We start from the raw sequence: 25,772 nt of genomic DNA on the forward strand, positions 1-25,772 counted from the left end.
CGGTAGAAATACAGTGACAGCCAAACATGATTATAATTTGAAGTTTTCTAGTAGCCACATTAAAAACAATAAAAAGAAACAGGTGAAATTAATTTTAAAAATATTTTAAATCCAATATATCCAAAATATGATCATTACAACATGTCATCAGTATAAAAAATCATTTGTATTTTGCATTTTTTTTTATTGTACTGAGTCTTAGAAATATTGTATGTCTGTTATATTTCCAGCACATCTCAATTTGAACCAGGCATATTTCACAAGCTCAATAGCCACATGTGGCTAATGGCTGTTGTATTGGACAGCACAGATGTAGAGGAAAAAGAATAGTCATTGGAGCCTCACAGATCTGGGTTCAAAACTAGCTTTCTGATTGACCTAGCTCCTCATCTATAAAATTGCAACAATGATGTCTACCTTGCAGGATTTTATGAGAATTAGAGCTATTGCATGTAAAATAACTGGCACAGTGCCTATTTTAGATGTTCAATAATGATAGCTGTTACTACTGCTAATAACATGGAAGTTATTCTCTGCCACTTTTAGAAGTAAGCAATGTGTTCCTGTGATTAACACCTCAGAAATCTGGGACATCTCAGTATATAAAATAATATTACTTCACCAGTAACAGATTTCATTATCTTGCTGAGGAGCATCATAGCATTCAAGCATACATTAATAGAGGTGGAGGGCTCTACTGGACTAATATGTGATTAATATTTTATATGTAGGGATAAAACAGAAGAATTAATGGAATTGACAGATGAGCAAAGAAATGAACTGATGAAAAAAGAAAGCAGTCGACTCCAGAAGACTGGACATCGTGTAACATACTCACCTCGTAAAGAGAAAGCACTAAAAATATATCTGGATGGAGCACCAAATAAAGATCTGACTCAAGACTGACTCTGATAGTGTAGCATTTTCCCTGGGGGAGTTTTGGTTTTAATTAGATGGTTCACTACCACTGGGTAGTGCCATTTTGGCCGGACATGGTTGGGGTAACCCAGTGACACCAGCACTGATTGGACTGCCCTACACCAATCAGAAGCTCAGTGCCCAATGGGCCACTGTTTTGACTCGGAATCATGTTGTGCACTATAGTCAAATGTACTGTAAAGTGAAAAGGGATGTGCAAAAAAATAAAAAAAAAAAACAAAAAAAGCTAACCTTCTATTAGAAAAGGGGACAGGGGAATGAGTAAACTTCTTTTATTGCGGACAAATGTGCACATAGCCGCTAGTAAAACTAGCCTCAAACAGGATGCTCATAGCTTAATAATAAAAGCTGTGCAAAGGCCATGAATGAATGAATTTTCTGTTTATTTCACTGATACACACATTACCTCATTGACAATTCAGAAGTAAATCCAACGTGTGTTGACTCTTGGAAAGCAGCAAAAACAGGAGCTGAAGAAAAGAAATTCTTAGAACCAGCCGTAACCCAGTAAGGAATTGTGAAGTTGTGTTTTTATTTTGTTTCATTTTTTGCAGAGTATTAAGAACATTATTCTGGAACATCAAAACGTTTCCCTTAGACCGATCCCAGCAGGTGGCAGCTCAGGTTGCTGCAGTGTTGTAATTATAACTGATTGTACTTAAGTTATGGATGTAGAGAATATGTTTCATTCATTTATTCAGCATGTAAATAAAATTGATCCTGTTGAGTTATCATAATTGCAGTTCAACTATCTGCCATGATTATTCTTTTCACGTATCATTCATTCTGTACATTTGTGTACATTGAGAAGTATAGCAATCTATGTAAATGTAATCCTCAGTGAGGTTCCTCAGTGCTAGGTCCCATAGGATTGTCGTTGCCCTTGTTAATGAGGTTTCTCTGTTCAGCGGCTTCAGTTTTTTTCTCTTTGTACATCTAGTTTTGAAGATTTACTTCAAGTTTGAATCTTCTAGAATGCTTGTAAGTCCAGTTTTAATTTTTAGAGTCAATTTGTAGTTACATGTAGTTTAACTTTTGGGAAACGTCTTAACATTGTTCTGAATAAACTTGCTAATGAGGTCAGGTCATGGTACAGACTGATGCAGTCAACATGATTTCATTGCAGAGTTTATTAGTATCAGCAAGTTTTTGCTTTGCTAAATAAAAGTACTCAATGAACACAATTCTACATAAATTTTGACATACCGTCTAATTTATAAAAATCAATAAAAAAGGTTTTGGTAAAACTTTTTCATGCCACATGCTGTTTACAACAATGAACATGCCAATAAAACATTTGTTCATTCTGTTGTGTTATTTTAGTCATTAAACTTCTGTGGATGAAGAATCTGGGTTAAGAGTAGATTTGTCATCTTTAAATATAACATTTTGTAATGTGTACTGGATATCTCATTTCTATGATAAAGGTATATTTACAGTAAAGTTCTCATAAGAGAAATGAAAAGATGTGTTAATATCTAACTTTGGGGAACCCTGTCAGTATTTCAGATCCGATTTTTACCCTTTTTTTCTTATAAGAAAGATAAAATTAGAAAATACTGTTAGCAAATGTGGCTCTGCCATTTGAATATAATCACCGAGAATTCCATAATGTCTTAAAAGTCTCCTGGAATCCACAATGAAAAAAAAAAATCTTTTCTAAGGTATTTTTCTGGCTAATTTTTATTTGAAGAAAGCTATAGCATTTAGCTAAATTTGACTGAAGTAATGTTCTGAGTTTGCATTAGTGGGATTGGTGATGTTCTCGGAAGAAAATTGGAAACACTTGTGATGAATTGTCTTTCAGATCACAGATTTTCTGATGTAAGAGGACAGCTATTTGGTTCTGATACAGGCCTGCTTACTTGGGATGTAGGGTTAGTAAATGGGGTTTCTGCTTTAAAGGACCGACTTGCTATCGCACAAAAGAGGCAGACTTGTAAACAAAATGGGCTTTGGAGTTTGGTCTGATTGGGTTTGGTTTAGTATTCCTCTGAGCGTAAATGGTAAAATTCTTCTGATACCCACTCTTTAGACTGTGCCTTCTGCTCTGTTCTTTGTTTTATGTTTAACTGCTGTTTCTAATTGCAGGTGTATTACAGATACAAATAAGAGTAAAGAAAATATATTTCATTATAGAAAAGAAAAAATTAAAAGCTTCTTGCTTTTCAGTGCCTGATAGAGTGAAAACACAATGTTGCACTTTAATAATTTCAATAAAAGCTAATCTGTGTCAGCCTCCCTCTGCTTCAGAGAGTCAGGTGAGCATCCATAACCTAACAGGCAGAGCCCTAGCGATGTGGATCAAGTTTCCTGAGCCCGGGGGTGGTGGAGCCTCATGATCTCTTATCTTTTGAGGCTGAGGCAGGTCACATGCAACAAATTGTGACCCTGCTCCCCACAAGTCATGCAAAGGTTTTGAAGAGCTTTTACCGTGGGGCAGATGAACTTGTGTCAACCATGCACACCCTGTGAGAACCAAGTACCTGTGTTTCTAAGGCGGGCACTCAAGGTGAGGGGTGCATTCTGGCCAAAGAAACAAAAGCTGTGGTTTCAGGACCATGCCGTGTGTAGCTGGTCTGTACGGGACGTGTGTGTAAGGAAGAGCAATCATGATAGATAAGAACAGTGTGTGAAGCAGCCCTCACCCTAGAGTGTTTGGTCATCTCTTATAATGTAAGGGAAGGTACTTTAAAATTCTGGGAAGATGCGATGAACTCATGTCCCAGTCAGAAAATAGTCCAATGAAATAAGCATTGGTTGCCAGGCCACAGTTAGGAATTGTATTGTGATACATCTAGAGGCCAAGAGAGCAGGAGAGAGCTACCAACTTACACTGTGGTTTAAGCTAAATGACCGCACAGCATCATAGCATTGCAGTGTTGTTACTAAATCTGGAAGTGACCTGTGAATGTATGGAATACAATAAAGTCTTTTATTCTGGTTCATTTGCTAGTACTTCCTTTTTGATTGGATACTGTAGTTCTTCCTCTGGATTTTATTTTGTTCAGCGTCAAGGCCCTAATTTTGCAAATGTAGTCTAAACCACATTACGTGGACTAGAGGATACTCTGAATTAGCAAGTTTTTTGTTTGCTGAATAAAACTATTCCATCTTAAGAATTCTGTGTAATTTTTGAAAAACATCAACATTTTGGTCACTAGTAGTCAAAATCTTATAAGGCCATATGTCCTGAAAGGCAAAACTCTATGTATGTGTGATTTTCCAGGGAGATAGTAGGACAGTTTTTATGAGGGTTTCAAAGGAGTTCATGGCCCAAATGAAGCTTGTGGCCACCTAGGTTTAGTGTACATGAAATTGGAAGATGCTTCTTGATTGTAGTTCACATGGGGAAGAGGGAGGCTGTGATCATTTGGTTAGATACAGCATTAATTGTCACAACTTGACTTTCAGAAACAAGAATACTGCACAAACTCAAGCATGCATTGGAGCATGTGTTACTATTTAGAAAAGAGTGCAGCCATCAGTAGGTCAAGCTGGGAGGGCAAAAGAGAGTTGGGAGGAATGCTCTGCCCCTTCCCCATCACAGCACTACCCCTTTCCACCTCCTCACCAGCTCACCTGTACAAGAGAATTGATCTCAACTGTGAGTGTCAGCTCACCAGGTCAGAAATTGTTATTGGACCCTAAAACCTTGCCTCACAGGTGGGCACCAAGCTCCCCTTCCCTCTGCTTTCCATGTTTCCCACCTGCCCTCTCCCCACCTGTTTTCAGCCTCTTTTATAATGCTTAAGTAACCTGCTTGAAGAGTATAATTTATGGAGATAGAAATACTCAATGCTTACATTTTTTTCATAACTGTGCCAATTGTTTTGTCAAATGCAGTTACCCACTGGGCAGTGGGCTTATCAAGTGCTCAGTGCAATCCTGTGACTTTTAAGTCATTTTGCATTATTAAGACAATCTTATCTTAAAGTTCAGTGGTTTCATTCAAAGCTCCCCTGAACCTCCATAGTGCCTCCGAGATGTGCTGTCCCTGCCAACTCCTGCACCAGCTTGACTGGTGGTGGAAGAGGCCAGGAAGAGCGGGGGAAAGACATGTGCTAACCACCTCTTAGCAATGAGGCTGGTAAGGTTACTGTCCCCTTGTGCCTGGTCACTAGTAACTTTTTTGTAGACATGAAGGTAGATGCCCTGCGGGTCCTATCAGCAAAGGACCCAACTCCTAACAGCATTGGTGCTCCCTCATGAAATTTGACAGCGTCTTTTGCCAACCTCCTGCTGGCAGACACTTCTCTGCAGTGAATACCACTATCCCATGCTGCACTAGTCCCTACCAAGTCTTCAACCCTCAATTTGATCTTCCATGAGTGTCTCAAAAAGTTCCCCTCAGAGGTTTCAGCCGAGGGAATAAAATCTAACCTCTCCTCCCTCAATGGAGTGTCAGGGAGGGGAAGAATCTGTTTTCCAAACACCACAATCTCCCAAAAGGGGATTTCACCCTCCCTCAGTCATCTTTATACAGGGCAATTGTGCTGCTGCTGCTGAGGTGGCCACTTTCAGCAAGCCCTGTGTGCAGGGGCCTAGCTGCATTTAGAAACCAAGCATAGCTATCAAAAAGTAATCTCCAAATAGTTGAATTGCATTTCTTGAGTATCTGGAGAGGATGCGCAGACCACAGGAATACCTAATGCCTTTTTTCTCATCCTGTCTTTGTCCCTCACACTACAGCAGGCCCCTCCCTTCCCTCTTCAACCTCATCCTCCCTCCCCACAGGCCCAGAGAACCAGTTGGGCTTTGTTCTCCTGCAGGCTATGTGGTTCATCATGCAAATAGCTCCTGTGTCAGAAATGCTTTTTGGCTTCAAATAACAGAAAAGCTAACACCAGCTTTACCAATAATAATATCGGTGGTTTACTTAAGGTGTCCAGAGATGGTGGAGAACAGGACTGGTTTCCTCCTCAATGTCAAGGACTCAAAGACTCTTTCTGTGGTAGGGCCACATCCTAAACCCTGTATCCTGTGATTATTTACCTGACAGGGCAAAAGAGATTTTGCAGATGCAATTAAGGTTAAGGACCTTGACGTGGGAAGATTATTCTGGATTATCTAGGTGGGCGCAATTTGATCGCATGGGTCCCCAGAAGTGGAGAACCTTTCCCAGCTGTAGAAAGCCAGAGAGCTGGCACCTGTGAAGGACAGAACTGTCATTGCAGGATTTGAAGATGAAGGGGCCCATGAGCCAAGGAATGCCAGTGACCTATAGAGGCTAAAAAACAGCAAGGAAATGGACTCTCCCCAGAGCCTCCAGAGGAATGCAGCCCTGTTGATCACATGATCACCAGATGGCTGCACCAGAGCCAAATGTCGCTTTCTGAGCACCATACTCAAAGGCAGGGGAAGTGGATGGAGGGCAGGAGCTCCATTCTTGTTTGCCACTCTCCTTTTGTCAATTGGGAAAAAATTCCAGAAACTCTGGGAGCCCTCCCCTTACATTTCCTGGGTCATGGGGCCAGCCCTAGCTGCTGGAGGGACTGGGAACAGCTGTTGAGCAGTTTACCTGACAGCATCTGCCATGGCTTGGCAGGAACTCTGGCTTTGGGAGAGAGCAGCAGCAAGGTATTCAAGCACCACCTCCACCCAGCCCCTCCCACATTTCACTCAGGACTGAGTAAAGGAGACACTCAGATGCTACTCAGATGCTGGCTTCAGCTAAGTATTTTGCAAAGCCTCTCATGTTCTTACAAGTTTGTGGCTATCATGACAAAATGGAGCAGCCTACTATATCTACATATACAACTATGGGGGACCTAGTTTTATCTCATTTACCACAATGTTTTCAATCATTTTTTGGATGACATAATTTTTAGCCTCTTCTCTAAATGCTTCCTCAAGCTTTCCTTGCCTTCCAGCCACTGCAAATGACTTGCAGTTTCCCCTACATGGCACCTGACCCTTGTGCCTCCCTCCCTTTGCCCATGGCCCAGAAAGCCCTTTCCTGTGCCCTCTGGCTCCCTGATAAACTCCTATCATCTTCAAGAGCCAGTTCCCATGCCAGCTCTCCCCAAGTGCTCCACTGAGGCTTCCATAACACCTCTGTTCCCACATCGGGTTGACTGTCTTTGTTTTGTCATTGCTTCCTCTGGCTGTGTCTCCCTCATTAGACTGGGATGTCTTCAAGGTAGGGACCCTATCTGGGTCAGCTTGGCACCCCAAAGCATACCACAGCACCTGGTTCTGAGGAGGCTTTCAGTAGATATCTGTTGAGTAACCAGAATGTAGGGTGGTCCTGATGGTTTTTGACATTGAATAGAAAACAGCTCCCTATTTGATCTTAAAATAATCACTATAACCTGGACATACTGTACTAGATGCTGTTTTTGTCTGACTTCTACTCTGTCAATCTCTTTGCACCTCCATTGGTTCATCTGTGAAATGAAGAAAATGCTCATGGAGTTCAGTGAAGATTGAATGAATGAATATAGGTAGACTGCCTAATCTGGCACTTGCCACGCAGCTGACTTCAATATAGTAGCTCTAATATTATGGTCCTTGAGGATCTTACTGTGTTATGGCCCAGAACTGCATTTGATTAAAGAAGGCTCCCCTAAAAAAAGAGTCATACATATTCCATTTGTCCTTTCAGAAGGCCGTGAAGCATTTACACTCTTTAAGACAAATTCCCATCCAAAAATAGTTAAGATTTCTAAAATATTTTGATGCTGAAAGAGGTGTGCTTCAGTTGGGTGGAAAATTTGCTTCTATGGAAGAATTTTTAATATAGGTCGTTTCTATTTTACTTTTTCTGGCTGAAAGGATTTTACATTTATTCAAAGTCAAAAGGGAAAAGAAATCCAAGAACTACAGAAGAGCAGTTGAAGTGATTTATGCTTGATTTCTAAATGCAACTTATGTTTATACATAATTTAAAACTCAAAGAAAGCATGCTTATACAATCATGTGCAACTTTAAACTTTAATAACTCTGGATGAATACATGGTGGCAACAGTCCATGACACCTGAAAACATCATTTGTGGAGTGGCGTAGAGTTCAGTGTTCGCAGTCTGCATATTACAACCATGTTTCACACAGCCCTGCTCGGTTTGATTTTCTCCACGTGGTTGATAATGGTCTTCAGTTGCTGCTAAGTGATTTTGCAAATTTCATTTATAATCCTCGCCCTACAATTACCTAAGTACTGTTTCTGCAAGTTAACCTATATGCTACACTCAGTCATATACCTTTCAAAGTTACTAATGCAACTGCCAAAGAGGGACAGTGTCAATATCATTGTCTTCATTAGAAGGACGGCTGCCCCACACTGTGAGAACACTGCTGTTCCTAACAGTAGTTTAATTTTAGAGGGATGTGAGAATTAGTTTGACCTTAATTCCAGATGTGCATGCCTCAAAAGAAAAATCCCATTCTCCTTCCTTTTGGGGAGCACTTTTGGTGGCACCAAGGCTGATGTGGGGTAGTGGAGAGAGCACTGAGCTTAGAGTCACAACCAGATGAAACTGCTCTGGTCTTCACTAGCTGTGTGACTTGGGCAAGCAGCTTGCAGTCTCTGAGCCTCTGAGATCCCTGATGGATGAGGAGAACAATGACCCCCTCCCCAGGCTGTGCTGAGAGAGGGAATTGATCGTGGATATGAAAATGCTGCCCTGGCACAGAGGTAGGAGCTGAGCAACACTGCTGGATGAATAAACACATGTAATGCAGGGTGAACAGAACATTTCATCTGCAACAGCAGAAGGCACAGCTTACCTATGCCCATGGAAAGAACTGTGTGGAAAATTCATTTGTTGCATTTTTGCCAGGTTGATGTTTGCAAAGCAGGGCACTCTTCTCCACATTTCCCCAAAACCCATCATAGGGAGACTCCACATTCTGTCCGTCTCCTCCCCTCAAACAATTATCAAAGCCATGTAGAACAAACGGCTGTCTGCCAACCGGTAGAGGCAAAGCAGCCAATAATGTGGACAGGGGTGGCAAACTGCTCCTGCAGTTTAACCCTGCCTGACTCTCCCAAGCACCAGACTGTGAAGCCTGGAGAACAGCCTGGGGGAGCTGAACAAATGCACAGCACCTCACGCTGTCAAGCCAGAGGGGAAACTTACTGGGAAGAAGATGTAGGAAGAAGCCTGGTCAGCCCACGCCTAAAGCACACACCTGGGGAAATAAATTAGCTATTTCTATTGCACATCTACCCACAGCCTGGTCCAGATCTAAATCTCTTCCCCTCCCAGCAGTGCAGCGGCGGCAGCCGCAGGCTCCCCCAGCGCCATCTCTTCAGTCAGGCTCCTCTCCAGGTCCTCCAGCTCCTGGCGCACCTCCTCCATGAAGCTGCCAACTTCATACTCATCGGGGGCCTCTCTGGGCAGCAGTATCTCCCCATCTTGGTCACGGCTCCCCACAAAGGTCGGCTTGCACACGTACACCAGGCTGTGGCTGGGGAGAGATGGGACAAAGCCAGGCTCTAAACGTGGGAGCCTGCCCAGGCCGAAAGCTAAGGAGCCCTGACTCTGTGGGGCTCCCAGCCTCACCTTCACGCCCCCTCCTCTCCTGTCTCTTCAACAGAGACACTTCACTTCCCGTCAACATCTGTCTTAAAATGATGGCTGAGGGAGGCTCACTTTGGGAGAATGTGCTGGTGGGGGGCAGCTTCCCCTCCTCCAGCGCAGGCCTGACCTCCTGTGACTCTCAGGCCCCACAGCCCAGGGGCAGGACCTGAGGGCTATATAGCAGCACCACAGCTCCTCAAAGACCGTGGCCCATTCGGGCCTCCAGGCAGGAGTCAGCCTGACTCTGGGGTGTAGTCTAGCCACATGCAGGGAGCCATGGACCTCTGTGGGAATAGGGAGGAAGAATTCCTTTTTTAAAAAAAAATTAATGTGTTTGGTAGAGACGGGATCTCCCTATGTTGCCCAGGCTGGTCTTGAACTCTTGGCCTCAATCAATCCTCCTGCATTGGCCTCCCAAAGCTCTGGGATTACAGGTGTGAGCCACTGCACAGAGCCGTGGGGAATGGGAGGTCTGCCTGTCTGCCCAGCAGCCCTGGATTCTGTTGGGAGAGAAGATTGAGTAGAGGCTGCGGGGAGGACAGGGAGACGTGCCCTGAGAAGCTGGCCAGGCTTGAGCCTCGTGCCTCATGGAGTCTCAGCAGCCTCAGATACTGTGGGCTGCACCCTCCACCTTGGTGGCCACTCCTGGCCTCCCCGTGGCCTCTCTGCCAGCTCCTTTTTCTCTGCTTATCTGTCATTGTGACAGGTCTGGGGAGGGAGCCCAGGCTTTTCTCCCTCCATGTCCTCTCCCTGGACCATCCACTCATGAAGCTTCAGCCACCAGCTAGATGAGCCCCAGATCTGTGCCTCCTGGGCAGCCTGGGCTCCAGACCCCTAGAACCGACTGCTGATTAGACCCTTCCATCTGCATGACCCAACGACCTCTCAAACCAATCCTAAAGGGAATCTACATCTCCCCCAGGGAAAACCTGCTCCTGCTCCTACACCCCTGCTGGATGGCACCTCCTCAGCCCTTGGCTCCCTGAGAGTGAGGGTAAGGGGGCCTCACCTGTGGGGCTGGCAGAGGAGGCCACTGGCACAAGGGCATCGGTCCAAGGCTCCATCAGGCTCTAGCTCCCAGGTGATGAGGTCCAGAAGGCGGCTGGCGGGGTCATGGCAAAGCTCGCCCTCCACGGGCAGGGGTGTGCACACAGGGAACAGCAGGCCTGAAACCAGCCCAGAGTCACCCCTGTGTGCCCCGTGTAGGGTAGAAGGGCTCCAAGGGGAGGGGCAAAGAAATGGAGCATAACCTCCTACCTCCCACCCTCAAACCCAAAGTGCAGGTTAGTTTTGGAGATACGGAATGACAGGAAACAAGAATGGCAGCCTGGGCTCAGGAGGGAATGATTGGTAGGGCTACAGCAGGGAGGACTGCCTGGAAGAGGTGGGCTTCTGCTGGATTTTGAGGGCCAGAAAGTCTGGAGAGATTAAGAGTGAGGCAAAGGCATTCAGGCACAGGGACAGCACCAGCAAAGGCCTGGGGTTGAGCTCAGTAGAAAATGTCAGGGCCGGTGAAATTCCCAAATAGGCCAAGAAGTAGTGGAGAGAAAAGGAGGGCAAGTAAGTTGGAGCTGCATGAGGCCTCACAAGACAGCCTAAGGGGTCTGAACATCGTGGGAGACAACAGGAGCTGCTGCAGGTCCCAGGGGAGCAACACCCAAAAAGCAGCCCTTTAGGAAGATCACGGAGGCAGCAGGTACAGGGAGGCCTAGTGGGCTGGGGATGCAGAGCTGGGAAGGCGGCAAATGAGAATTTTTCAAAAATCCTAGTGGGGGCGGAGAGAGCCTGAGCAGACCTCACCTGGGAGAGGCAGGACGGAAGATGGGAGTGGAAGCGGGTGATTCACAGGAAAAGGAACCTGGGAAATAAGGAGTGGTGGGAGGGAGGGGGCTGCTAGTCCCACCCCATTCCAGACTGGGCTTTTGCATCCTGAAGTCATTTAACTTTTCTGAGCATCAACAAGGGAAAAAAAAAAGGTGGTCTTCCCACTCCGGGCAGAGGCTGTGGGAGTGCAGCACACACTGATGAGCGTTTGGGAGCCTATCCAAGAGGTGGGATGCGAAACCATGCGGTTGGCATGGACGTGGCTCCAGGAGGTCCATTGTGGTGGAGCTTGGGACATGGTTTTTCCTGCATCTGAGGGGAGGCCACTCACCTCTCTGGAAGGCACAGCACAGCCCCGGCTGGCAGTCCCTCTGGTTGTCACAGATGGTCCCACTGCTGCCCCTGGTGGACATTTTGGTGCAGTGACCCCAGACACACAGCTGGTCTCCACAGCACTCACTGTCCCGGGTGCAGAGCTGCGGACAGGTGGAAAGAGCCTAGAGCCAGCGGCTTAGGGACTGGGGGCCTGCTGAGAGCCCAGCCTGAAGATACCACAGATAGGCCAACCTGCATCCTCCCATTGTAGAGACAGGCAGACCAGGCTGAGATTTCAGTGAAAGTCAATGGGACAGAGGTGGGAGCTTGGCTGGCAAGACATGGGGGTCAGAACGCTGGAAAAATGGCACCGGGAGGACTCATGGATCTGAGTCTTTCTCCACAGCTTAAGATTTTGCAAAGAACAGCAGGGGGTCTTTGTGGTCCCCACAGACTTGTGCTGTTCCCTTTTTCCTTAGGTCCCTAGGTCCAGGCCCAAAGAGGCAAGGCCCAATGATGAGCCGATTAAACTAAGGCCCAAGCCAGCCCAAGATAAGGATGGCCTGTGGGTGCCAGGGTCCTAAAGCCACACAGGGCATGGCAGTTAGAGAGCAAAGTGAGGTCCCCACAGCTGTGCCCAGTGATGGTACCGAGTGGGGTTGGCTGGGAGGTGCAACAGCAGTGGCCTCACCACAGACAGTCGGGTAAGGTAATAAGAACCGCTTGACTTTCCAAATTTATTAGCATGCTGTGTTATTGTCTGAATAAGGAAAAATGACTATGAAAAGTCTGTGAGTCCATGTGGCTTCGTCCAAAATGCCTGTTGGGTGAAGAGTCTCCTTTGCCCTGGCTCCACATTTCCCAGTGTAATCTGCACTGGGGCAGTGCCCTGGCCTCTTCTTGCCCTGTCCCTCTGCCCTCTCTTATTGGCAGATTGGAGAAAGATCTGGTGGGTGGGGTGCAGGTCCAGAAGGAGAGCAGCTGCCGCTCTCCCTGCCTGGGGGCTGCCGGAATGTCTCTGTTTGTCTATTAGGATGGGTCATCCCCAGGGGAAGCAACAGGTGTAGGGACACCTCCTCTCCCTTCCCTCCCCTTCTTGAACTCCCAGCCTCAAGAGATCCTTCTGCCTTGGTCTCCCCAAAGTGCTGGGATTACAGGTGTAGCCACGGTGCCTGGCCGTCCCTCCCCTTCTCTACCATCAATGACACAAACAACATGACCAGAGGACATGGGGTGGGATGGGAGTGGCCCTGGGTCTGCAGATGGCTTCCTGTCATCCCAAACTGGAATGATTTCCTTGTCACTCCAGGAGTCAGCCCTCTGGGGAGCCCTCTTGGGTCCTCCCCATCATGGTGAGGCTCTTCTGGGAAGCCCAGCTGAGAATGCTGGGGCCCCTGGCTTTCTCCCCCAGGTGCCCGAGACCCTGGTGCCACAGCCCCAGAGGCCCTGGCATACTCACCATCCTCTGGCCCCGGCACGGCTGGCAGGTGTACTGGAAGCTGGCAAACTGGCAGTACTTGCTGGGCCCACAGTCCTCGTCGATGATGCACTCCTGGGGAAGGGCACAGGGAGCAGATGTGTCAATGGAGAGCAGAGCAGCAGGCCCACAGTGCCCAGGAAGGACCAGGCCCGCTTCCATTCCCCATTCTTGACCCCACAGGCTCAGCAGGGTCAGGAAAGGCCTCCAGACGCTAGTCGCTCCTGATCCCTGCCTGGCTGCACTGCCCTTCAGCATCTCCATGCCTAGCAGGCTTGGCAGCCCAGAGCCTGGAGGATCCCACACCAAATTCACACAATCGCCATCTGTGCACAGTTCTCCCCCACCCACACCCAGGGCGGGAGCACAGGGACTCAGGGCTGGTCTTCCACACAGAACATATGGATTTAATAAAAAGTGCTAATGAGGTCCAGGCCCGCCCGACTGCACAGGAAAGGCTGGAAGACAGGCCCCAAGGGCTCTGCTGACTGTGAAGACTGGGAGGCAGCAGAGGGGGCATCGCTAGGGACCCTGCCAGAAAGCCACAGCCCTGCCCACAGAGTGCACCCTCAGGGTCCTGGGTCTAGGGTCCCTGCAAGAGGGAAAGGCAGCTGCCAGCTTGGAAATGAATTAGAGGAGGGTGGCTGGACTCCAGCCCTCCCAGCCCAGGTGCTGTCTCCTCATGGCTGCCAGCTCTGCCTGGCTGGAGAAATAAGGAGAGAGGGAGTGAGGGGAATCTGTCCACCCCAAGGCCTGAGTCACAGAACAGGGAGGCACGGCCGAGGGCACTGTGACCTGCCATGCTTGCCGGTCACTGGCAGAAGCAGGGCTGCTTCAGCTCCTGGACCTGCTATCAGGCTCAGGCCTACGAACCGGCAGCTTTACAGCAGGGGAAGGAGGGCAGGGGAGGAGGGAACATGATGACAGGAATGGCCATTGATCGCCCTTTTGATGTATCAGGCTTGACGGCCCTGATCTTGTTCAGTGACTCCTCCCAGCAGGAGGCAGGTAGGGACTGCCTTCTCTATATTGCCAGCCGGGAAATGGAGGCAGAGAGGTCCCTCCAAGATAATGTGACTAGTTCAGGGTTGAGGGTCTCTTTCCACCACCAGCCCTTGAGCCAAGGGGGTTCAGGGCTCCACATGTAGCAGCCAGTGGTGAGAAGGACCCTCCTGAGGCCTGGTATTCTGGGGCCCAGCAGACCTTCTGGAAGGGTCCTGAGGAAGGGAAGGACTAGCTCTCCCCTCTAACCCAGAGCATCCTCCCATCCTGAACGCAGGTGTGGAGCCCCACCTGGAAGAGCCTGGCGGGGCAGGCCTGGACCTCCGGCAGCTGCCTCCAGTCCCCTTCCAGGGGCTCTGCTGCTCTGATCAACACTGCAAGTGCTGGCGGCCCAGCAACCAGGGTGCTCCCTTGCAAAGCATTGATGCTTTTGTTTCAGTTACTTTCCCAGCACCCCTTAAATGTCAGGCATGATACCATCGCTGTTTTTACGGATAAGAAAACCGAGGCTCTGAGTAGGGTGAACGGCTGCCCAAGTGAAGGGACTGAGTCTGAGCCAGAGCCCCAACGGCCAGAGAAGTCCCAACAGGGCTGGGAACAAATCACAGACGCGCTTTGTCTCAGCCCAGCACACGCTCTTGTGCACAGACACAACTCAGGCTGCTCAGCCGGAAGCCTCCTGACATTCTTTCCAAAGCAGAATGGCAAGAAAATGGAGTGGGAGGGACGACATTTGGGAGAAAGGAAGGGCCAACAGGCACAGAATCCCTTCTCTGAACCGGCCATATTTTGAGGGACTGGGGACACAAAGGTGAATGTGAGGAGGCCTCTGCCCTTAAGAAATTGGTAATTCAATTAGAAAAAGAGAGAGAGAAAGAGCAACCCAGTAGCAAAGGAGACAAAGGGTATGAACAGACAACTTAGAATAACAGAAATTTGCCTCTTCAAATAGAAAGGCGTTCAACCTCACCAATGAAATCAATCAAGAAATGCAACATAAAAGAGCATAATACCATTTTTTTCACTTAGAATGGAAGAAATTAGAAAGGTTGAATGTCTCCATGGTGGGTGGAATAACAGCACCCCCAAAGATGTTCACATCCTATTCCCCGGAGCCTGTGGGTATGTTATATTACATAGGAAGGGGGAATTAGAGGCAGAGGGAATGCAGGTTGCTAATCAGCTGACCTGAAGGTAGGGAGTGCACTCTGGATTATCCAGGAGCACCTACCTGACGGAATCACAAGGGACTTTAAAAATGGAAAAGGGAATAGAGGAAGAGTCAGTGTCAGAGTGATATCATGCCAGGTGTCACAGACACTACATTGGCCATCCCTGGCTTTGTAGATGGAAGGGGGGCCAGGGGCCAAGGAGCAGAATCTCTCTTAGAGCCTCCAGAGAGGAATGCAGCCCTGCCCACTCTTTGCTTTCAGCCCAGTGGGACTTGTGTTGGACTTCTGACCTCCAGAACTGGAAAACAGTAAATCTGTGTTGTTTTAATCCAGTAAATGTGTGGTGATTTGTTACAGCATCAATAGGAAACTAATAAAATATTCAATGTTAGTTTCAGGAAATAGGCATTGCCAAATGCTTTGAGGTAATTAAAATTGAAGATTTTTTTTTTTTTTTTTTTTTTTTTTTGCAGGCAATCCATCAGCATCTATCAAATAGTTAAATGTATATGTCCTTGGACCCAATCATTTCCCTTCCTGGTGACTACCCTCAGAAACACTTGTCCATATATGTAAATATCTGAGAACAAGGGTGTTTAAGGCTATATTGTTATATTATTTATAATCCAGAAATAACAGAAACGTCCAACAAGAGGGAACTGATTATTGTACAGTCATTTCACAGAAAAATCCCTCCGTGCAGACATTAAAAAGAACGCAGTTGTTCTTTGCATAATGATTTCTAAAACAAGCAAGGGTTAGAACCATAAACAAAAGCAGGGAAATGTTGAAACCATAAGCTTTTGTAAAGCCCTTCTGTAAAGCAGAATAATACCACACTCATGCCTGTGCCCAGTACTGTGGCTGGAACATCATGGGCGCACAATAAATATGTGTTGAGTGGGTGAAAGCACTTGCATCTTACCGTGGCAAACAGGCCAACAAAATGCGGATCATCAGCAACGGTTTGAGAACTAGCGCAAAAAACATACATTCCATTAATTTGGCTTCTCATTCCCCCGAAAGGCCTTCGTAGACTTGGGATTTTCACTATACATTTCCTCTCCCAGATCTTTAATTAAAAATATGAGCTAAGATTCTTCTAGCGTCAATTCCTATAAGACCCTGCTGTTTACAATTATCCATCAAGACGGGTGCATTTTCATCCTTAGGAATATCTTCCTTTCCCTAAACAGGCTCCTATGCATGACAAAGCATATTCCCTTCAAACTTAATGGTTTTTCTAGGTACGGAAAAAAAATTTTGGCGTGGAACTTTGCCAAAAACCTTTGAAAAATCTAAATATACCAAAGCTACTGGTTTCCTTTGGGGCATCAGCAAGGAGCGCTGGTAGGTTAGTTCCGCATGACTCCGCTCAAGAAAGCTTGAGGCTTTTGTTATAATCAAGCCCACCAGCTTGTCTAGTTGGATGTGCAACTGCCATTCCCAGCAGGAACACACTCTTTAAGAATTGTGGTCATATTAGAAACTTCGGGACTCCAAGGTGCACAAACTGAATCCTAGTTTTGCCACTTAACAGCTGTGAAACCTTGGGCTGCTGACTCTACCTCTATTAAAAACAAAGATGAAGGCAGGAGCTGTTTTGCAGGGCTGTTGTACAGAGTCCATGCTCGGTGAACGGTGGCCATAGCAACAGATAGCTATGCCTCTGCTCCTCCACACATCCAATGCCTGATCCCGCCATGGTGCACCCCTGCCAGGGGGCCAGCTTGTGAGCAGAAAGGAAGGTCTAAATCAACAGGGCCTTAAGGCATCCACCAAAACTTGACATCTCCGTCCTGGTCAGCACTCGGGGATCAAACATCTAGTCCTGACTTATCTACATCCTGAGGGTGTCAAACAGGTGGGCAGTGGCCTGTATGTCCACCCCAGGCAAGTCCTGCGGCAGAGTGACCTTTTGTTGTACAAAGGCCAGGCTCTCCACCCAGTAAAGCTGTTTGTATTGAGTCTCTCCTGAAGACCGCTAGCAGTAGGGGCTGGCCTCACCTTTCCCAGTGTTTGTGAGACCTGAGGAAGAGGTCAGGCCCTCTACCCTTAGCAGAACTGAGCGGGTGGGTGGAGAGGACATGTGTCAGTGCCCTCCAAGCACAGACAGGCCCTGAGCTGAGAAATCGAGGTTTTTTTCTTTTCCATAATTCTAATTGCTTTTAGCTGTGCTCAAGGGTTCTGTCCACATTTGAGCCAAGGTGTTAAAGGGGCCTCAGCGCCCAACTGGGCTCTGGATGGCTGAGAAGCTGAGATCAGAAATAAGAGGCCTGGGAGGGAAGGCAGGGGCTCTGGGCTTGGGGTCTTGTTTTAGTAAGGAATGAGTACCTTGCAGGGCCTCTACCTCTTAGCCCTGGGACCAGAAGAGGGACTCCATCCTGAAGTGAAAGGCACACCAAAAAGCACTTCGAAGGCTATGCCTGCAATCCATCACATGCAGGCACAGAGCCCTGGCTAGATAGGACCACTAGTGCCCGCCACCTGGCACAATTTCTCTCTAGTCTCCTTGACATAGTCCTCATCCCTACTTCACAGATGTGGAAACTGAGATTGAAGGATAGAATCTGCCCAGAGGTCACCCAGCTTGACTGGACTGGAGCCAACAGACACTTTTCATTTCCTGCTGGGGAGATCACCATTTCTCTCTCCTCTTCTTCAGTCACAACTTAGTAGCACCTGCCCGGGACAGGGCTCTGGGCCCCACGCATCCCCAGAGACAGAAGGCAGGAACTCACGGTCAAGGCCATAGCCGCTGAGCGTCTGGGCCCAAATGTCGTATGGCTGGAAGACAGCACCCTGCTGCATGGACTTCAGCAGCTCCTCTCCAGTCCTGGCCACTCCTGTTTGCCCCCACTCCTCCCTCCCATCCTGCTGGGGAAATCTGACAAACAGCCCAGAAGCTGGCTATGGGGAATGCAGTCATTCAGAGGATGGCTTCTTTGTTGTCCCGAGGAGGGAACTATATTTAGAAAGCTCAGAAGCTGGCGGGAGCGAGGGCTGCCCGGGAACACAGCATAGATTTGGCAGGAACGTCAGGCTGGAAGCAGCCCCGGTGCTTCGACACTATCATGAAATAGTGGAAAATGGCAAAGGAGCCATTCAGAGTCTTTGATTTTCCAGTTTAGAGTTGATCAGAGGAGAGAGGCTCTGAGTGAGCAGAAGTCAAAACTTGGAGGAGGGAGAGGACAAGTGAGTCCCTGGAGGCTTTCCCAGAGTCTGTGTGGGGCCCGCAGAGGCACCGCTTCTTTGGGACCCTTCTGATGCTGCATCTCATTCCTCATACTGGCTGGGCACTTGGATTTCCCACACTTCTCAGGAATCCCAGACATTCTTGTTCACCGGAGGCCCAAAGGAAGAGGCTGCTGGGGATGGATGCCTCCAGGGCCAGGGCCTTCCCCAAGCTCCTCTCAAGCCCATGGCTCTGGAGAGAACATCTTCAGGGCAAGAAGTGAGGGTCAACTGCATGCAGAATGGAGGCCCAGGACCTCCACCAATAGGATGCACTTGTCCTCAGAGCTCTGCACACTGTGCAGGAAGAGAGGACAAGAGTGAGGTTTAGAAAGCGCCAACCAGTTGCCTGCACATCCTTCAGGCTTTAAGTATAGTATGCCTCTCGGATCCTCACAGCCACCCTTTGAGGTCAGTCACCATCTTAGTCCATTTTTGCTGCTATAGCAGAATACCTGAGACTGGGTAATTTATAATGAACAGAAATTTATTGGCTCATGGTTCTGCAGGCTGGCAAGTCCAAGATTGAGGAGCCAGCATCTGGTGAGGGCCTTCTTGCTACATCATCCCCTGGCAGAAAGTGAAAGGGCCACAAGAAAGGGCAAGAGAAAAGGGGACCAAACTTGCCCTTTTATAAGAAACCAACTCCCACAATAATGGCATTAATCCATTTATGACTGTGGAGCCCTCAGGATCTAAATACCCCTTAAAGGTCTCACCTCTTAATACTGTTAAAATGGAAATTGAATTTCAACATGAGTTCTGGAGCAGTCTCTGACTCTAATTCCCCCAGCATGTGCTTGACTAGCAGCTGCCATTCACTAAAAGAATAACAGAAAGTTAGCTGGGCGTGGTGACATGCACTTGTGATTCCAGCCACTTGGGAGGCTGAGGTGGGAGGATCGCTTGAGCCTGGGAGGCAGAGGTTGCAGTGAGCCAAGATTGCACCACTGCACTCCAACCTGAGTCAGACAGTGGACTCCATCTTGAAAAAAAAAAAGAATAACAGAAAGAACGAACTGACCAGTAGATGAACCACTGGTCATAGAGCCTTAGAGCCCAATGGTGTTGATGGAAGAAAAGCTCAGATTTACACACACATTCGTAAGAGCACACATCCTTCCCTCACAGCTCTCAGAAGGAAACAATCCTGTTGACATCTTGATTTCAGACTTCCAGCCTCCAGAACCGTGACAGAATAGATTCCTGTTAAGTCGTCCTGTTAGGGGTACTTTGTGATGGCAGCCCTAGCAAACTAATACATGCACCTTCCCCCCATACAAGCCAGCAGCCCCAATCTCCTCTGTTTCGGATCTTCCACGCACAGTCAGCTCTGTTCCTAAGCCTTCAGCATCTTATTGCTAGAAGGTGACAGAGGGGTGGTCAGTGGGGAGGTGCTGGTACATTCCAAAGGATGTGAAGCCACAGGGACCAGAAAAGGGTCTCTTGGCTGAGCCAGGCTCTGGCACTCCAGCCCCGTACACATTCTAGTCACTGAAGGTGTGGGTGGGGTATGTTATCTGTGGATTACCATTTCCTGGCACCCTGGGGGTGGTGTGGTCATGCCAGGCCCTGAGTGCTCCCAGGATGAGCAGATGGTATAATTTGTGAGATAAACAAATAATCCTCTCCTGGATGTGGGGCTGTTCCCAGAACCCACGGGTGGGGAGGCAGCTTGGCCCAGGCACCCTCCTGAGCAGAGGTGGTCCTCTGGTAAAGAGTCAGCAGTGTGGGTGAAGTGGCCAAGGTCCTGGTTCACCCAGGGCTAGGGGTATCCTGGGATGCAGGACTTGCAGTGCCAACACTGGGAGAGTCCAGGCACAGTTCCCCATTCCCCACTGGGCCCCACACTCCCCTCTACAGGCTCTGTCGCTGCACTTGCCATACTGCTGGGTCACAAGTCAAGACCATATGGCACAAGTGCATCTGGGGCCATGTAGGGCTGAGATAGGCTTTTGCGCCCACACCTGGGTTCTAATACACGTTCACTTACAAGCTAGGTGATCTTGGCCTAATTACTGAGTCTCTCTGGGTCTTATCTGTAAAGTGGGGAACCTCATGAAGTTACTGGACAGATTAAAGGAGATAACAGAGGGAATAGTGCTTAGTGGCCTCCACTCACTCTATCCCTAGAGTGGATCTCTATTTGCAGTGCTTAACTCACGGCAGGAGCTCAAAGGATGGCCTCTCCTGAGCTTAAGTGTGGGCCAATGGGTCTTGTTTGTTAATGAATACATTTCTACTGAAAAGGCCCAGAACATCAGGCTTGAGCCAGTGCCTTTCCCATTACCAACAGCACAACTTCCTGCTTCATCCTAGAGCCCTCTGCTCTGGAGGGGAAGACAAGAAGAAGGAGGACAGTTGCAATGGAACCAAGAGAGGGCCCAGGATGGGCCAACTACCAACAAGGACAAGGAGACTGCAAGGGACAAGAAAAAATAGACACAATTCAATCACCCCTGGGGGCTAGACCCCTGAGCATCCATCACCTCAGCTCATCCTCACACTATCCTGTCTTCCAAAGTAAGCAAGAGAAGCCCCATTTGACAGATGAGGAAACTGAGACAGTACAATGAAGTCACTTGCCAAAATCAGAAGTGGCAGAGCTGCACTCAAGCCAAGTTCTGCTCAACTGCAACGTAGTGCTCTATGGAGCTCTCTCTGGGAGTGGTTGGGCTGGGTCAGGGCCCCAGCCAGGGGGCAGGAGGTGGCAGTGTGAGGCAGGAGGGAACTCTGGAACTCTCAGGGAGGTGGAGCACTGCCAGCTGTGCCTGCTGCAGGAGGGCAGGGTCCACAAGGCTGGCCCTGGCACAAGGTGACTGGAGGATTAGCAACAGTGCCCTGAGGAAGAGCAGCAGGCAGCTTCCCTTTTATCCTACAGGATTCCCAAGTCAGGTTTTCCCCATTCCTGAGTGTCCTTTTTTGACCTTAAAACCAGGCCAGTCGCAGGAGCCTGTAAGATGCACATTTGTCTGGAAAGCAGCAGGGCGCCTCCAGTCTTTCCTGGATGCTACACTGGAAACTCTCAGCCAGCTCAGGGGGTGGGGGCCCCAAACCTCACTGAGGGGCCCTAGCCTGACCCGCTGCAGAGACTGCCCTGTGGAAAAACCCAGGCAGGAGCCAGGAGCCCATCAGTGCCAGCTATTATTATTCTAAAGTGCCAGTGTCTGCAAAGGCCTGGCTCGCCTGGGGCTGCTCCCACCGATTTTCTTCCCCAAGTCACACAGCCCAGGAAAGAGGAAAATGCACCCCCGAGCAGAGCTTGGCACCCCAGGGTATGGAGAACGCTGCTCCGAACCCTTTAGTGCCTGTCATGCCTTCCTTAATCAGGAAAGAGTCCTGGAGTTCTCTCTCTCCTCCTATCCTCCCTCTTCTCCTTCCAATATATACAGACAGCTCCCACCTCCAGAGCTCCTCTGGGAGCCTTCTCTCTTTGTCGGTCCCTGGAAAAGCTTGTTCCTTCCTCCAGGAATCTTGTCCTGCTGCCAGGCCACCGAGAGCCAGCCCTTCACACACAGAGCCTCCCAACATTCTTTCAGCCTGAGTGGCATTTCCTCTGGAGAAGTCAGACGCATATTTAACTCCAAAGGAAGCGGCTTGTCTCTACTCATCCAAGTGCCTGTCATCCCACCTGGGTTGGCAGCCGTCGGGAGAGCCCTCTCTACCCACTCCCCCCAACACTTCTCCGGGGACTTAGGGTCTGCACAGCCCCCACCACCTATCCAAAGGCATGCTGTGTGGGTGGAGCCACTGAGCCTGGCCTGGGTCTATTCTTCCCCAGACACACCGAGTCCACAGTTAGCACTCCATATGCAGAAGATCAGGAGGCTGATGCGCATTTCAGGCCCAAATGCACTGACAAGTCCAGCAGCACTTCCAGGTCTCCCAGACCCGCTGCCTCCTCAATGGCTCCTTATTCCACTTGCATGGGACCTCTTTGTTTAGGGGCCTCAAAGTGGGGAACCTCATGAGGTTATTGGACAGATTAAAGGAGATTTAGCCAAATTTAGCAAATAAATTTTATTTAGCTGAATTTTGTCAGATTTAGCAAATAAAATTATAGGATGCCCAGCCACAGTTGAATCTCAGATAAACAATGAATAATATTTTCATACAGTATGCCTCAATTATTACATGGGACACACTCATACCAAAAATTATTTTAGATTCTATAGGGTGTCTTGTATTTTATGTGCCAATCCGATCAATGTGAAGATTCAACAGGTGCATTTCTTGGAAGAGAGAAAGTGGGGTTGGCCTTGAGCAGGAGAAGGTTGAGAAGGAAGGGCTGGTGGCCACAGAAAGAGAGGTGGCCTCAAAGACATCCATGAAGATAAGCCAACAAGGACATCAGGGTGCCTGCTCCTGACCCCACTCCAGGGAGGAGGCTGGGAAGCACTGCCCTTCCTCCCCATACCCACTCACGACCCCAGATTCTGGCCTGTGCTTCAGGGCCTTTGTGAGCATGTGCAGCTTTTCCTCTTCTTCTTCCTCTTCCTCTTCTTCTTCCTCTTCCTCTTCTTCTTCTTCCTCTCCTTCCTCCACTTCTTCTTTTTCTTCCTCTTCTTCTTCTTCTTCTTTCTTCTTTTTTTTATCATTTTGTTTGGTTTTGTTTTTAACTTTTTTTTGTAGAGATGGGGTCTCTCTATATGTTGCCCAAGCTGGCCTTGAACTCCTGGCTTCAAGTGATCCTCCCACCTTGGCCTCCCAAAGTGATGGGATTACAGGTGTGAGCAACCATGCTCGGGTGCAGCTTCTGTACTTGGAGAAAAGGCCTCTGGATTGTGTATGATAACATGGGTTGTCATGAAACAATCATAGCCATAATGGCCGATATTTATATTGCTTCCTAGATATTATTCCCAGAGCTGTCCTGCATCCTAAGCATTAACTCACATGATCTCCAAAACACTCCACTGAGAGAGGGCTGTTATTATTCCTTTCTATTTTACAGATGAGGAAATGGAGGCACAGAAAGGCTGAGTAACTTGCCAAAGTCACACAGCCAGTGAGTGCTGGAGCCAGTGAAGCAGCAGCTGGCTCTCCTGCTAGATCAGGCAGCAGATGGGGTCCGGGATCCAAAAAGATGGCCAGGCTGAGTATCCCACAGTAACAAGAGCAGCTATAGAGGTGGGGAACAGGTTCACCAACACAAGGAAAGGCATGAATCACAACAGTGAGAGCCTCAGACTCTCCCCAGCCTGACTTTTCCCATCCACTCAGGGGCCTTGGCCTTTGTTTCCCAACCCCCAGGGAGCTCCAACTGTCCTACCCTTGTGTCAGGAAATGGAGTCTGGGCGGGGAAGCCTTGGCAGGAGCAGCCCCCTGACAGCTGCTGCTGTATCTGCTCAGCCCACAGGCCTTTCAGCTGCTCCAAACTCCAGGCTGCAAACCCCGCGGGACCTACAGTGTCTGGATGCAGTGCAGGAGAGCCAGCCCAGGTCAGTGTGAAGTCCTCCATGTGACTCCGGGAGAAATGCTTCTGGTCACAGGCGGGTAGCCAAGTTCTCACCAGGTTCTCAGGAACTGAATCTGGATGTGGATCCCAGGAGATGAGTGCCAGAGAGAAAGGAAGCTGGCTTCACTCCTAACTCTAGCCTCCTGAGAAGTCTCTATTCCTGCCCAGCTCCTGCTAAGGCCAGGAAGTTGGTGAGGAGGGACTCTGGTGGTTTGGGGCTCACTGTCCTGGGGTTTCCTCACAGGCAGAGAAGGGCCTTTGCTACCCTCACAGATGCTCCCACCGAGTCATACCTCATCCTATGCACAATGTGGCAGCAAGGAGGCCAGCATCCAGCCACCAGCCTGCCTCCCTCTCCACCAGACACCTTTCTGCAGCTCCAGTTATCTGCCTAAAACACAAACTTGATTATGCACGTCCCTGATCATAATTGTTCAGAAAGCTGCTCCAGCCGAGGGGCCCTGGAGAAGGCTGAGGGTTGCACAAATTCAGTCAACACATAATCGGAGGAGACAGCCTGCCTTCCAGGCCCTGGGAACAGTCAGCCCGCATCTGTGATTCTGACATCATAAAAGAATGTGACAAGGAGAGAGGGAGTGAACAAAAGGTGTGTCCCAGTGACCCGGGGAGAGGGAGGCCTGGAGCTCCGTGGCAGCTCTCTGCTCTGACTACACCAGGCACCCGGGAACCCATGACTTCCCTTCAACAATCTCAAGCTCCCTCGGCTCTAATTCTCACTCACCCAGCAACCTACAGAAAACCAAACTTACCCCCCAGGACCCTGACACCACATAGGGAGCATCCTGGATGGGGGTCCCCACATGGAAAGAGATGTTCCTCAACCCTGCAAATTAATAGCCTGTGCTTTTGGTTTACACATTAGTGAGGTCAGAATTTAGTTAGCAAGATTGCTGAGCAGGTCCGGTCTCTGAATCTGCAGGGCTTACGGGTTCTGGACTCTCACAAACTGACCAAGGTCATGAGTTCCTGTAAGACTGTCACCCTGAGCACATTCTACCTCACAACTGACTGTCTCCACCTTCTCCAGCAACCATGACCTGGAGTCCAAACTGCATGGTATACAGAGCTCTTATTGGTCAGCTCCCAACCTGTTTTCCAGCCTGATTTTTCTGACCTCCCTAGGACCCAGATTTTTGGCCCATGCTTTTAGAATGCCCTTACCTCCCTTATCTGTCAATTAATCTTTAGGGAGCAGCACAGATGTCTCCTCCTCAAGGAAGCCTTCCCTGACTCTCCCACTGGGCAGCTAGCGCCTCTCTCCTGGGTGCTCCCCAGTCCTGAGTACCCACCCCAGTTGGGTACTCAGGGCTGGAGTGATGAAGAGAGGAATAGTTCAGGGTTCAAGGACCAACAGGTGGTTATAAGACATGCCAAGACTCATACTGGGAAAGGCGAGATTCAGATGGGAGGGCTGTAAGTGCCCACAGTTGGCTTTTCTCTCTGAGGGGTGGTCCTGTCCAGGTGACCCATGGCTGGTTGGTCACTGGTGTCTCCAGGCAACCCATGGCTGGTTGGTCACTGGTGTCTCCAGGCAACCCAAGGAGGGAAATGCCTCAGTCCCTAAAGCCCCCAAGACCCGCACTGAAATCACTGGCCTCTTCTCCACCCAGAGCACTCATAGCTTCTTCGACCAAGGGATTGCTTCTAGAAACAGAAAATAGCAGGGGGCTGGAAGGCAGCATGCCCAGCCCTCAATCATACCATCCTCATCCTAGCAGAGCACTTGGCTCTAATGACTCACTTCTAATGAACTAACTGTGGAGGAAGTAATGCTGCATAACTTCAAGGCTGGGTTCTAAGAGGC

General features: G+C 48.7%; 2 protein-coding genes across 7 annotated transcripts in view; one reads left to right on the forward strand and one right to left on the reverse strand.

Moving 5' to 3' along the window:
• USP47 (ubiquitin specific peptidase 47) overlaps positions 1-1,305 on the forward strand; it is a 115,725-nt gene extending 114,420 nt beyond the window's left edge. For all 3 annotated transcript variants that reach the window (XM_031007689.3, XM_055356419.2, XM_031007690.3), the window contains one exon: positions 732-1,305. In XM_031007689.3, the coding sequence (XP_030863549.1) occupies positions 732-906 (175 nt within the window). In that variant the 3' untranslated portion in view covers positions 907-1,305. The remainder of the gene's footprint in view (positions 1-731) is intronic.
• A 6,465-nt stretch (positions 1,306-7,770) lies between these two features.
• The window catches only part of DKK3 (dickkopf WNT signaling pathway inhibitor 3), a 46,567-nt gene continuing 28,565 nt past the window's right edge, over positions 7,771-25,772 (reverse strand). For all 4 annotated transcript variants that reach the window (XM_031007691.3, XM_031007693.3, XM_055356420.2 and 1 more), the window contains exons 5-8: positions 13,064-13,156; positions 11,621-11,765; positions 10,475-10,631; positions 7,771-9,352 (exon numbers count right to left, since the gene is read on the reverse strand). In XM_031007691.3, the coding sequence (XP_030863551.3) occupies positions 9,130-9,352; positions 10,475-10,631; positions 11,621-11,765; positions 13,064-13,156 (618 nt within the window). In that variant the 3' untranslated portion in view covers positions 7,771-9,129. The remainder of the gene's footprint in view (positions 9,353-10,474; positions 10,632-11,620; positions 11,766-13,063; positions 13,157-25,772) is intronic.

The sequence above is a fragment of the Gorilla gorilla genome, chromosome 9 (genome assembly GCF_029281585.2).
Source record: "Gorilla gorilla gorilla isolate KB3781 chromosome 9, NHGRI_mGorGor1-v2.1_pri, whole genome shotgun sequence".
NCBI lineage: Eukaryota > Metazoa > Chordata > Mammalia > Primates > Hominidae > Gorilla > Gorilla gorilla.